General features: G+C 39.9%; 2 protein-coding genes across 4 annotated transcripts; one reads left to right on the top strand and one right to left on the bottom strand.

Annotated features, from left to right (window-relative positions):
• Positions 1–19: 19 nt before the first annotated feature.
• LOC143184025 (DDB1- and CUL4-associated factor 11) lies at positions 20–3,341 on the bottom strand. Of its 2 annotated transcripts, XM_076385954.1 has the most exons (10): positions 3,143–3,341; positions 2,616–2,724; positions 2,265–2,511; positions 2,043–2,189; positions 1,788–1,969; positions 1,627–1,719; positions 1,284–1,530; positions 1,068–1,223; positions 881–987; positions 20–805 (listed from the first exon to the last, which is right to left on the bottom strand). In XM_076385954.1, exons 1-10 carry the CDS (start codon positions 3,220–3,222, stop codon positions 641–643), a joined length of 1,533 nt encoding a protein of 510 aa, XP_076242069.1. In that variant the 5' UTR covers positions 3,223–3,341; the 3' UTR covers positions 20–640. The 2 variants fall into 2 exon arrangements, with proteins under 2 accessions (XP_076242069.1, XP_076242078.1); XM_076385963.1 differs by lacking the exon at positions 2,616–2,724 and having other exon boundaries at positions 3,143–3,289.
• Positions 3,342–7,494: 4,153 nt separating this feature from the next.
• Positions 7,495–12,219, top strand: Bma (SCY1-like protein bma). 2 transcript variants are annotated; one of them, XM_076392200.1, is made up of 17 exons: positions 7,495–7,767; positions 7,892–8,026; positions 8,101–8,322; positions 8,407–8,527; positions 8,633–8,716; positions 8,795–8,940; positions 9,013–9,143; positions 9,214–9,328; positions 9,414–9,559; positions 9,633–9,786; positions 9,871–10,111; positions 10,209–10,377; positions 10,451–10,632; positions 10,719–10,775; positions 10,853–11,079; positions 11,188–11,337; positions 12,060–12,219. In XM_076392200.1, exons 1-17 carry the CDS (start codon positions 7,615–7,617, stop codon positions 12,078–12,080), a joined length of 2,454 nt encoding a protein of 817 aa, XP_076248315.1. In that variant the 5' UTR covers positions 7,495–7,614; the 3' UTR covers positions 12,081–12,219. The 2 variants fall into 2 exon arrangements, with proteins under 2 accessions (XP_076248315.1, XP_076248314.1); XM_076392199.1 differs by having other exon boundaries at positions 11,188–11,456; positions 12,060–12,194.
• Positions 12,220–12,400: the final 181 nt, after the last annotated feature.

The raw sequence follows: 12,400 nt of genomic DNA on the forward strand, positions 1-12,400 counted from the left end.
ATACGGAAGAAAAGTCATATTCTTTATCTTCTAACAATTTATTAGTACATGTAAATTGTGTGTTGGCGCGCGCGTGCGCGTATATATATAAATACATATAAATATATTTATACATATACTTATATATACACAAATGTATATACAGATATACATATGTCTACACACACATATGTATACATATCTGGACATTTTTTGAGAGATGGTACGACCCTTTTCACTCCTTTAAATGGTTGAAACGTAACTGTAGTGTAAAAATCGTAGATCCAATTCCTATTCTGTCCTCTTCTACTCTCCACCTAATCCTCTGTTTGCATTGACATTGATTCCAAGTGGATAATTAAGGTAACGATAGATACTAACGGATAAAATTATTTTTATGTGATTTGCAAAACTATTTTTTTCAAATCAATGTAAAAAATTCAAGCTTAAACTTAGTCAGTAACTGTACTCGATTTTTTTATAGTGGAAAAGTGAGAGAAAAAGAGGAAGATCGTAGTAATGTACCTTCGTAATCGTCCAAATATCACATTAAAGAGAATTACGAGGCACAATGATTCGATATATATATATGTACGTGTCCTCTCCGCATTTAAATGACTTATTATACAAAAAAGATATCGCACTTTCTTTCGACTTAATCCTAAAGGGAAAAAAAAGAAACAGCGTGTTTCGCTCTTTGAGCAGCTATTCGTTGACTTCGTCTTAGAGTACGCGGAGATGATTCTGTATCACTTTCTTCGTCCGAATCAGAATTATCAAGGGCAGTCTTCCCTGCATATCGCCAACTAATAATTGCACCATCCCACTAAAACAAGTAACAATTTGATGTATACGAATCAAACAAAAATCAGTCATATTTCAAGATATGAGTAATACTCACAGACGTGGAAAGAATTTCTTGGTGGTGTGGATGCCAGCTGACGTCTCGTACGCAACCTTTGTGACCCACTAAAGTACTAACTATCCTACCCGTTAAGACATCATATACTAAAAGTGAATAAAAAACATATTTATGTATCTATATTTCACTAAGATCACAATTGGAAAATACGGTTGAGATAACCTACTTATAACTCGTCCTGCGGCACATCCTGTGTATATGTACCTCTGACCAGTAATGGAAGAAGGCGAAAAATGGCATCGTATTAACGTTTGAAGGACAGAATGTCCGCGGTAAGTCATAACACTGGTATCACCCTCCAACATATTTCTTGTTCTGCGCACTGCGATGGAAAAGAAAGTAATGACTTTCAAATACTGCTTAAATCACACAGATAACTTACGTTTCTTAGGTACACGTTGCCACCGGTAATCCCAGTTTTGATGTGCAACAGCCTTACATGTATTCATTACGCCATTGCGATCGGAAAATGCACGTACGTCCCATAGTTTGATAGTTTGATCTTTGCTGTTGGTGATGAGATATCGACCGTCGCCTCGTGGATCAATGTACGTTATACCATTCATGTGACCAGCTAACATTCCAACCGGACTTGGATTAGCTTCGTTCAACGTTCTCCTGTCCCAAACCTGAGTAATCAAAAGTTGAAAGAGAGTAGAAGGATAAAAGGTAAAAGAGAATGTTCGAAAATGAGAGAAAGAACACAAACGTATCAAAGATAGTACCTTACAAAGACCATCGTCACCAGCGCTGTACAAAATCTGTGCAGAATTATCGGCAAAAGCAACTGCGTTTACGTCGTTGTCGTGACCACCAATCTATAAATCATTAAGCTGCAGGTGTTAGGAAATATTCTAAATTAAAGAATATGTATTTGAATACGAACCCTAAGAGCGCGTTGATGACATTCTCTATCATAAACATAAAGATTACCATCGTTCGCGCCACCCAAAATTTCTCTTCCATCGCTAGAAAATGCGAGAGAAAATACGCAAAACCTTCTGTGTTCCGGACATAACGATAATGATTCTTGTGAAGTCGAATCTCCATAGACAGGGCAGAGATACACTGAAACAGAAGGGCCCTTCAATAATACTAACACTTGACTGATGAACTTTTTCCAGCAGAGACCTATACTTACAACATTCAGACCAACTTGAATAAACAATATAGTTGCCATCAGGACTAAATGCAGTATCTAATATACTCCATCCTACATCCCTAGCAGGAATTGTTTTGAATTCCACAAAATCCCCATCGTGTGTTCGATAAAGCCGTAAGAATCTATCTGTAGAGATGGTATGTTATAAGAAGATTATGGATTCAAAATGTCTGTGTGATCATAAAACAACTGGCTTGCAACCTTGGCTTGCAGTTAAGAAAAATCTTCCATCTTTGGAGTAAGAACCACAAAATGCTTTGGTATTATATTTAGCAACCTGATGCATTTTATTTGGCAAAAAATTACTACATATTCTACACCTTTCTCCTGTAGTGAAACTGCGACCTAGGGATCTTCTCTGAATCATAGACATCACAGACAAGTTACGCTTATCACTGTCCTCTATATACCCACATGCCTGCTTTGTGGCAAGACTTATTTCACTTTTCTAAAACAATGTTCACAATTAATTGCACAATTTATAAATAAATGAGAGAAATAATGCTACATGTATTTTATATCGTATATGACGAATATGTATATGAAACAAACATCAAGTTTGGATGTATTTGGCATAAACGTAATTCTCAACGACTGCGAATTCGCAGCGTACTCTTCATCCGAGTCATCTTGATCTGACGTTATGAAGTTCAATTGGCCACTACAATGAAAAAATGATAAATGTTACTGACGATTTTTCCGATAATACAACATAAAAATACTTGAAACTAGGTTAGGAATTTCGAGCTTGAAAGATATAAAATAAACCAGGGAAACCTAGACAGAGTTGGTCTGAAATGAATAAGTGACGGCGAGGCAAAAATTCTATTAATGAATGCATCTTGAAAATTTAATCATTGTATACATATTGGACCATACAATAAGAATGAATTATGTAAAGAGGTTAGAATTTATTTCATTCTAATTCCCTAGCTCTCTTTTTCTCTATCTCTGTGTTTATTTCACTGTCACCTTATTCTTTTCTTGTTTACTCTTTCTATTAACGTATACAGATGGAGTCAGAGGAAAAATCCACAATAATGTTAAAGCTTTCACTCAAGAAATAACGTTTGACCAACCTGCGTATCATATATTGCAAGATAGCAGAAAACCCTTGATTATCTTCAATAGCCATAGTCCGAGAATTAATGCCACCCATGCAGGGAACAAGTGAATTCTATTTACCGTGCCTAAAAGCAAACAAGGAAAATGTCCAAGGGTTGATACACGATACACAGTCTTATGTTGATGGCGTTAGTGCAGTGACTATGACAGCTGAAACGGAAGATGACAGGCCGAAGAGAGCGCGTAAGAACTTCGTGGGGAGGAGGCAAGAGAGGAAAGTGAACAAAAATGCATATGCATGTCATCTGTTATTACGACATTGGGCATAATAATTTCTCGTCGAGTAAGTTATAATAATGTGAAGTTATAATTATAATGACAGTGTGACGTTTAAAAAAGAATGAAAAAGAGGAAGAGGGGGAAAGATGGCGCGCATAGGCTAAGTACGAAATGTTGATTTCAAATCATATGATCATGAATTGTTTCCTTCTTTTAAATTTTAAAGGCTTAAAATAGCATTAACAGGAATGAATATAAAAAGTAGAATGAATACAATAAGTTAATAGGAGTATACTTTTGATGCTGAATTTCTATTGCTGTGAGCATCTTAAAATGTATCGTCATTAAACAATAGAGTATAGTCTCAAATAGTTACAGTCTTTAATTATAGAAATATGGAATGCTAATACTCCCCACTTTTTCCATAAAGGACCTTCACGATCTGTCTGTCCATAGTCTGTCCAACATCTCCTTAGATTCTACTGATTAAAATGGCGCGAAGTTTGAATATGCTTTACATATTAATTGAAACTAAAATTATTTTATGGGAATGACTAAATGAATAAATAATATAATAACGATAATATTAATACATCCAAGAACGTAGGTTACTAATACGTCCGTACTAATACGAACGTAGGTTACTAATACGAACGTAGGTTATTAATACATCCAAGAACCTAGACAAAATGCACAGCCATTAGCCCGGACAAAACCGGTTACCCAGGTCTCACCACAAAAAGGTTGCTGTGTGAGAGACCCGCAGAGATAGATGCAAATAAAACTTCACCAATCTTCCTTTACAAAAATCTTAAAATCTGAACTTGTAACTAGTAAGCAAAGAAATGAATGAAAAACAAGTATAGGAGTAGAATAGTAATAAGGAGAGGAAACGTAATATTAGGGTTCGTTATGGGGCAAGGTACATACCACAGGGGGGAAACATAAAAGAAGGGCAACAGCAGAAATAAATTAAAAATTTGAGCAAAAACTCATATGTTGTTCAAGATGACCACTGGTCATCGGCCAACTGCCCACTGGTCAGAGGTGTCCAGGGCTCCAAGGCCCATGGTGGTCCAAGGCCCAGGGGTCCTCCCAGGATCCCCAGGGAGGTCCGCACCCGCCGGAGGACCCGCGGCGACTGAGACACTCGTGCTCCTGCGGGGGTATTTATACTGTCTCGGGGAAGAAGGGGTACCAATCAGAAAAGTTCTTCGAGATTGATCTAATGAACAATATTTTGCGAAAAATTGATATTTTCCATGACATAATTATCCCAGCAACAATTTCTGGTACACATATTGTTAATAATAATCCTAGACAGTGACTTCGTGCTAATTATTAACACTCCTATTTGTTAGTTAACGAGACATCTATAAAGAAATAATTTCCTTATTCAGTAAGGTTTTATACTTCTCGCAATGTTTAATCGTGTCATATTTTTAATAAAAATGCTTATGGTCAAGTTAATAATACTGTTTTTGACTACATTTTTCGAATGCTATTTTTACAATAAATAAACAATTTCCATGAACGTTTATCGTTGTATAACGTTGTGTAGAATTCCTACAAAGATTCTACATCGATGGGCTACCCGCAAATTAATAAATAATCGATCTTGCAATTTTTGTATTTTAGGGGTCGCCACTAGATGTCTATACCATCCCTCTATCCATGCTTTACTCAAATTTGTCTCATACCTTTTTTGCAATAAATAAAGAATATATTCTAGAACACGTACATAAATGATCTAAACCTTTAACTCGCAAATCTATACATTAATAAACAATTTTATTATATCCTATCGTTACACAATAATGTTCACATATTTTATAACAATACAGTTTCTTCTCAAAGGAACCAGAGATTGAAATATCGTAATAATAGTATAATCGAACGAAGAATAATTTACGAAAAAAACTGCTGCTTCGCAAGCTTCGAATCTATCCCATTTTACTCTCCCCTCCCTCCCTCTCTCTGTTGTACGCGAATCTTCTCATACCATAGATGTAATCTGTAAAATGAACCCTCTACCGCCCTATCTCCCACAGATCCGCACCATCATCCCCTAACCCCAGTCTCATATTCCCCAAGCCGTGACTTGAAGCCACGGTCACCTGCAGCCTAGACCTAGAATTTTCAGGCAGAACCTTCCAGCCTGGCTGAAGCCGGAACTGGAGCTGGGGCTGGAGCCTAGGTCGTAGCCAAAGCCATAGCCAGGGATCGGAGGGCGCGCATGCGTCTCTTCGTCGCTTCCTTGCAAGTTTCTCGCTCTCTCATCGAATGACGATAACATTAACTCCTACGTCGACGACAACGCGAACGTCATCGCCGTGGGCAAAAGGGCTGTCGAAAACGACGTCGGTGTTGCCCTCCACAGCGTCAGTACTGGAAACGTCGCGACAGGAGCGAAGGATAACGACGACGAACGCTGCCAGTTTAATTACGATCGCGAAGGAAAGGACGAGAGGGTGGATTCGAAGAGGGTGGCGAAGGAATAGACGCGTGTTTAGAAGGAAAGGAGAAGGAGATAATCGGAAAGGAGGGAACAAGGATTCGGCTCGAAGCAACAGATCGAAGGGCAGCGAAGAGGAGCGGAGAGAGGTGAAGGGAAGGAAGGAGAGGAGGAAAGGTCCGTCGAGAGGAGTGTGTCGCAATTTGTATCGGTGCTCTGGTGTTAATCGCGCGTCAATCGTGGCCGACTGTTTCTTTGGACAGCTCGCGCGTTCCTAAGCGGCGCGCGTGCTCCGAGCCACAGCGCATCGCGCATATTACTCTTCTTTCGGTTTCTTCTTGCTTATAGTGCTTCTATGCGAGGTACACGATTCCCGTTCACGGCAACAGGTGAGCTATTCTCGAGTTTAAGCCGTGTTGCTTCGTCCTCTTCATTCTTCGCTATTCTTTCTCTATTGTCTCTCCTCCCTACCCTATTCATTTCTTCGAATCTCACTTTCTTCGTCAATCCACCCTATGTTTGCTCTTGTTTGTTCTTTCAATCAAGAAACGTATTAGCTATTCACATTCTGTTGCTTGTAACTTAGATTAGATTTGAATCGATTGAGTTCTCCCGATGGTTGTTGTAATCCTTATCTTTTTGCTCAGTTATAGCTGTTTTTTTAATAAGCTTAGACATTGAAATTTGAAATTCTTGAAGTGACTACTCGAAGAGCAGAAAGAACAAATGAGCTGTCAACTTGTTGAACGATCTATTCGCTTTGATTCAATGTTAGAATACGTATCACCTATTCATTTGATAGCCTTTCCATCGATGTTGCGACCTTAGTGAGCGTATAGTCCTCGAATACACAGAACCTCAACTGTTTCGCCATTTTTCGAAAGGTTCGACGAGTTTCGTCCATTCTCTGACCAAGTTAAAGCAGTCAAGTAATTTCCCGTATCCCAAAGGACAAAATGTCGGGGGTGTGAACGTGCGCACGAGAGCGAAACGTTAGATACCTTTTCGTGGAGGGTCGGACTTATCATGATATCTACTACTTGCGCGCGACTTACTCGAAACCAAGTGGATGGATTACGCCTTGTGTGGATTACTCTGTGACGTGATAATAACGTAAATCGTGCATACTTCAAAAACACCGAAATTTTGTGCCTCGAAAGAGTTCAATACTGAGAATAAGGCATTTTCACACACCCACAAGATCACTCTTATTTCTTATTTCAACTTTCTTACAAAGAAGACCAAAGTAAGTTTAATTTCCGAAACGTCGTGTACTCTGACAAACATTAAAAAAAACTTTTAACAATCGTTGTGTTTAATGACTCATCTTTTCAAACTGTTCACCTCAAACGATCACTCGATTTGTGTCCCTTTCATTGAGTATCTGTTCGTTGTGTATACGTATACGATGCCATACGGCACGGAGATACGAATAAAATCGATAAGGAGCTCTATAAGGAGAAGAAGAGAAAGTAGGGTCCTGAAAGGGGATCGAGGAAAAGGTTTAAAGTTTGAAGGAAGAGTCGAGAGTGTTGGTCGAAAATCGATCGACCATTTCTACTTCGTTTGAGTCTCCGTAGCGTTTTTCGTCAAAGTCTTCCGAGAAACATTGATCGTGAGAGCGAATTTGATCGTACGGCAGGTGTATGCGCGACGATCAATCGATAAGAGAAGGCTAGCTACGGTAGGAGGAAAGGAAAGGAAACTAATCCGATGAATATTGAAGATTAACGAGGAATCGCGTGCCGCGTCATGTTCGCCAAGTCGAAAAACACTGGCTCGGCGCCGAACATTCTCCTGCCGCATCCCCTTCAAAACTTGTACGATGTGGGTAAGCAGTCAGCTACAGCAGGACCTGAGCACGCCTGGCGTATATACGACGGCTACACGAAGACGGACAGAAAAGTAAGATAATAGCGATAGATAATAACGTCAGCCTTCACCTTATCAATTTTACGACATAGAATAAAACTTTTCCTGCCATTTCATCGTTCGTATTTTCATGGGAAATTAACTGGATTGTATCTAGGAAGTTTCGATATTCCTCTTCGATAAGAGATCGGTCGATAAAGTCTATAGACCGAAACGGAAGGAGACCGTGACGGAAATATTACGAAATGGGGCACAACACATGGAACAATTTCCTCATCCGAAGATACTGCAGGTAAGATTGACAACCTCATTTCCACTCATCAGTGTTATTGAGGAACAGTTCAGACCTTCCCTTTCCATTTGCAGGCGTATAAAATTGCAGAGTGCTCGCAGAGCCTGGCATTTGTTTCAGAGCCCGTGCTGGCTAGCCTTGCGAACGTTCTGGCCTACAAGGAACAAGAGGCGAACAGTCCCGGTCAAATGTCGACCAACACAACGAAACAAACGTCCTCGGCGACAGGCCACCGCACTGTTTTCACAAAAGAGTACGAACTGCTTGATATAGAGATCAAATATGGGCTGCTGCAGGTGAGATATACGCTCATTAGTTTAATGATAGTTAGCAATCTTTACTTGTTTCTTTATTATCCTTCTCTAATTTCTTGACTTCAGATCACGGAAGCTCTAATGTATCTTCATGGAACCCTCAAAGTTCTTCACAGAAATATTTGTCCTGCGAGTATTATAATCACGAAAAGGGGAACTTGGAAGTTGTCTGGCCTCGAATTTATCGGTGAGTCTTTCGAGTATCACTATATCGTCCTATTGTTTACTAGTTCCTCCCACAATCTCATCTCCATCGATCCGATATAAAACTTCTGCTATTTTTCGCTCGTAGAAAAGGTCGACGAGGTACCAGTGGCGTTGCAACCGTGGTCTAAATGTGTGCCAAAGATGACACAACCAAATTTGGATTACATAGGTAATGACATTCAAGATTTTCACCATTCATGGTACCTACCATGAAAGTAGAGCATATACATAGAATTTACGATTGCAGATCCAGAAGTGCAACTAAGAAATCTTGGAGGATTCTACAGCGACATGTACAGTTTCGGTATGACCATATGCGCAATTTTCAATCATGGACGACCATTGATACAAGCGAACCACAGTAGCTCGGAGTATCTTAAGCAAGTGAAGAATGTAAGTGGACACTATGTGTACACGTTTCACAAAAATGCACCAAGAAATATTTCCAATTCTATTGAATTGTAGCTCGATCAACAAGTTGCCGTGATGTTACCTTTGATACCGCTCCCGCTGCGCGAAGTGGTGTCTCGCCTCTTAGATGAAGATCCAGACAAGAGGCCAACAGCTCAGATTTTATCGGTGATCAAGTATTTCCAGTATGTAATGGATTTTCTAATATGCATTAAATATTAGATAGGTAATAATAGGATTTATATCATTTTTTAGAGATCCACCTGTACATGCGCTACAGTTTCTGGACGTCAGCAAGATGAAAGATTTTGTGCAAAAGAAGCATTTTTATACAACGACACTGAAAGGAGCATTACCTTACATACCACGGGTAATTCTCAAAATTTAATTAAGAATATAACACTAAGCGAGTAATGACTTGTGAATGACGTTATTAAATGAATGCACTTCTGCAGAAACTACGGTACCAGCATGTCTGGACATATCTGCAAACAGAATTGGAAAATGAAGACTTTCAATCAGCTGTATTACAGCCTGTGCTTTATATCGTACAAGATAGTACGCCAGAGGAGTACAACCAGATCATATTTCCTACATTAAGGTAAGTAGAACAATGAATACAATACATTACACATCTCCTTATTCTCTAATTAATGGACTTGCGTCACTTATAGAATGTTCTTCGCGAGTCACAAATCGAGAGATGGAACAGTTACACTTTTAGAAAATCTGCACTTGATCATCGATAAGACGCCCCGAGAATACGTCAAAACAGAAGTGCTTCCGATGTTGTACTCAACTTTTGAGAATACATCTCCTGAAGAACAGGTGCGTGTACGAAAAAAACTGATATGAAAAATCAGCACAAAAATTGCAAAGAAGCTCATAGAAATTGTTACTTTTGGTCTATAGACAGCAGCATTTGTGGCAGTATCGAATATAAATGAGATTATCGATGACGAGGCAATTCGAAATATCATCTTACCAAAATTGTTACAAGCGTCTGAGAAGAACTCTGTGGATCCTCGAACCCTCGTAAAAGTGATCACCTGTATATTAAGTCGCTTGGAGAAGCAAAAGATTACGGACTGTATTCTACCGCTATTGTTTAACGTGAAGCTTCACGAACCAGAGGTGGTCATTCGTGTTGTAAGTAAGTACGAACATATATTGTATCCTAAATATTAGTCTCCAGTTTGTCTTTTACTAATCGATCGTATCGGTATGGGGTTGCTATTCGTTTCTGATAGACATTTACAGGCTGATGCTCACTGATAAAAAATATGGGCTTACGGTGAATTGGATGGCGACTCGAGTGATGCCTTCCCTATTACCTCAGACAGTCAACCCTGCACTGAATCTTGATCAATTCGAACTGCTGCTTAAACTATTGCAAGATGGGCTCCACTTCATTGAGAGGTGAACTTTTTACTACATATTTTAGATCAAAAGTATTCCAATTTTGACTATTGTCTCACTTTTTTATTCATAGGAATCAGAAGAACCAGTTAACGTTAGACAACTTGTCTCAATCGAGCCCCGAGAGGTATAGGAGTTCACGACATCAATATAGTACAGACAATATGCACGTGCCGCCGTTCAATATACCAAATTTGCGCATTGAGCAGCGCAAAACTTCTTCTGCCGAGGATATGGCTAGGAAAAATAGCATTGGTAGTATTACTCACAATTTACCTTATAAATATACAAGGAAATAAGTTCATACTAATTCTTATCTGTCATCGTATGTGTGACTGCAGGTTCAATATCTATGACAGCCTCAGCTGACAACGTGGCAAGGAAGAACTCCGTGGCGGGTGAGCAATTGCATAAATAATTTAATTATGAATAATTTCCTAGGAAGCCATATTAATCCCCATGCAATTTCCATTAGCTATGTTCGGGTGGTTCAGCTCTTCAAATAACGACAATAACTTCCTAAGAGTAGCCAGCACGTTCACCACTAGACGATTATCAGACAATACCTTGATGGTATCGAAGATGCACTTGGCACCATCGTGCGCAAGTTCTCCAGGTGTGACACCCTATCCAATTCGACGCCACTCGAGTACAGGCCCGCAAGATCGTCGCGGATCGAGCATCAATTCATCACCACCCACGGTATAACATCTTCCAGTAGAATCTACCAGATATTTAGAAACACAAATAAAAAGAGAAAATATGAAAGAAATTAGTCGAAGGAAATTAATAACCTGTTGGTTATTTTAGGGTGGAGGAATGCCGATTACCAGCAGCAGCGTGCCATACTTGGTTAGCTCGAGCATGAACAACAGCTTACGAGGCTCGAAGCGTCCGTCGATTTCATCAACGTCCTCCCAACAGGGAGCCGGATTGCTGCAGCAGGTTGGCTCCAGCATGGTAAGACAACTACCCCCCATCTGCCTCAACCTCAATGGACCATCACCACAACCACCAACACTTTCTCCATTACTACTCCAGCTACCGGGACAGCCTTCCCACTGACCCTTCGTTACAGTGTAAGGATACTCACTAGCTTATCCATCGTGACCGATTCTCACGTTCTTTCTTCTTGACACATAATTCTCGCGACTCCGTGAACCAGTAGCGCTAGTCGTTACCGCATCGCTTGATTTCCCTCTTTACGAAGACACCCTTCGTTCCTTTGCTTCCTATCTGCGACCTGTCTTTCTCTCGTCTATCACTGGCACAATTTCCTCTACGATTAAACTGAACGATTATTGGTTGCGAACGTGAAAATCGCTTGGATGAGATCGCTGTTGCGTAGACATAGAACGGTTCCTGCTTATTCTGCTTCACATCCTCAACCTCCTCCCAGCTTCACATCCTCTATCTCGTATTTCTAGCTGCCAAACTCCATACTTTGTTTTCGTCGACCTTCGTACCTACACGTGCACTTCTGTGCTTCGCGACTATCTCTGCCATACGCACGTAGTACTTGATAATTTGTCGAATCGACCAATCGACTACATGCTAAGCCAGAGTTTTATGAAATGAAAAGGAACATCAGAGGAGTTCGGATTGGTCGATCGTACGATGGTAGCTTGATTAATTCCCAAGGTAACATCGAAGAAAGTATAATTGCTGTTTCTTCGTTGCAGTACCAATTCTTCAACAAATAGTGAGACCATTGTACCGTGATCGCTTGTCGTCGAAGCTCCCTACGAAGACGTGTAAAGGCCTTGGTCCGAGCCACAGGCTGATTCGCATGACCAAAGGAATGACAAGCAAGCGAAGATAAATCATGAATTCTTAGGTATAATATCGTAGGCCGATTCTTTGATTGGCATCAATACATTGCTATAAGTATACATACGTATTTCGTCGTATACACGGATACACTCTGTCACTAGATTAAGCTCAGCGCCTAAATTTGGATCTTCGTTTAGGATATTGAACGTTTTGAAACCTTTGAAAGTGGCCTAATCTCGATCGTGACTCG

The sequence above is a fragment of the Calliopsis andreniformis genome, chromosome 2 (assembly GCF_051401765.1).
Source record: "Calliopsis andreniformis isolate RMS-2024a chromosome 2, iyCalAndr_principal, whole genome shotgun sequence".
NCBI lineage: Eukaryota > Metazoa > Arthropoda > Insecta > Hymenoptera > Andrenidae > Calliopsis > Calliopsis andreniformis.

Coding starts and splice junctions, on each gene's coding strand:
- LOC143184025 (XM_076385954.1), bottom strand. CDS start 3,222: ATGGGTGGCATTAATTCTCGGACTATGGCTATTGAAGATAATCAAGGG. Junction 2,725..3,142: donor TTGCAATATATGATACGCAG/GTTGGTCAAACG, acceptor TTTTCATTGTAG/TGGCCAATTGAACTTCATAA. Junction 806..880: donor AAGAAATTCTTTCCACGTCT/GTGAGTATTACT, acceptor TACTTGTTTTAG/TGGGATGGTGCAATTATTAG.
- Bma (XM_076392199.1), top strand. CDS start 7,615: ATGTTCGCCAAGTCGAAAAACACTGGCTCGGCGCCGAACATTCTCCTG. Junction 7,768..7,891: donor ACACGAAGACGGACAGAAAA/GTAAGATAATAG, acceptor GATTGTATCTAG/GAAGTTTCGATATTCCTCTT. Junction 9,329..9,413: donor CATTACCTTACATACCACGG/GTAATTCTCAAA, acceptor GCACTTCTGCAG/AAACTACGGTACCAGCATGT.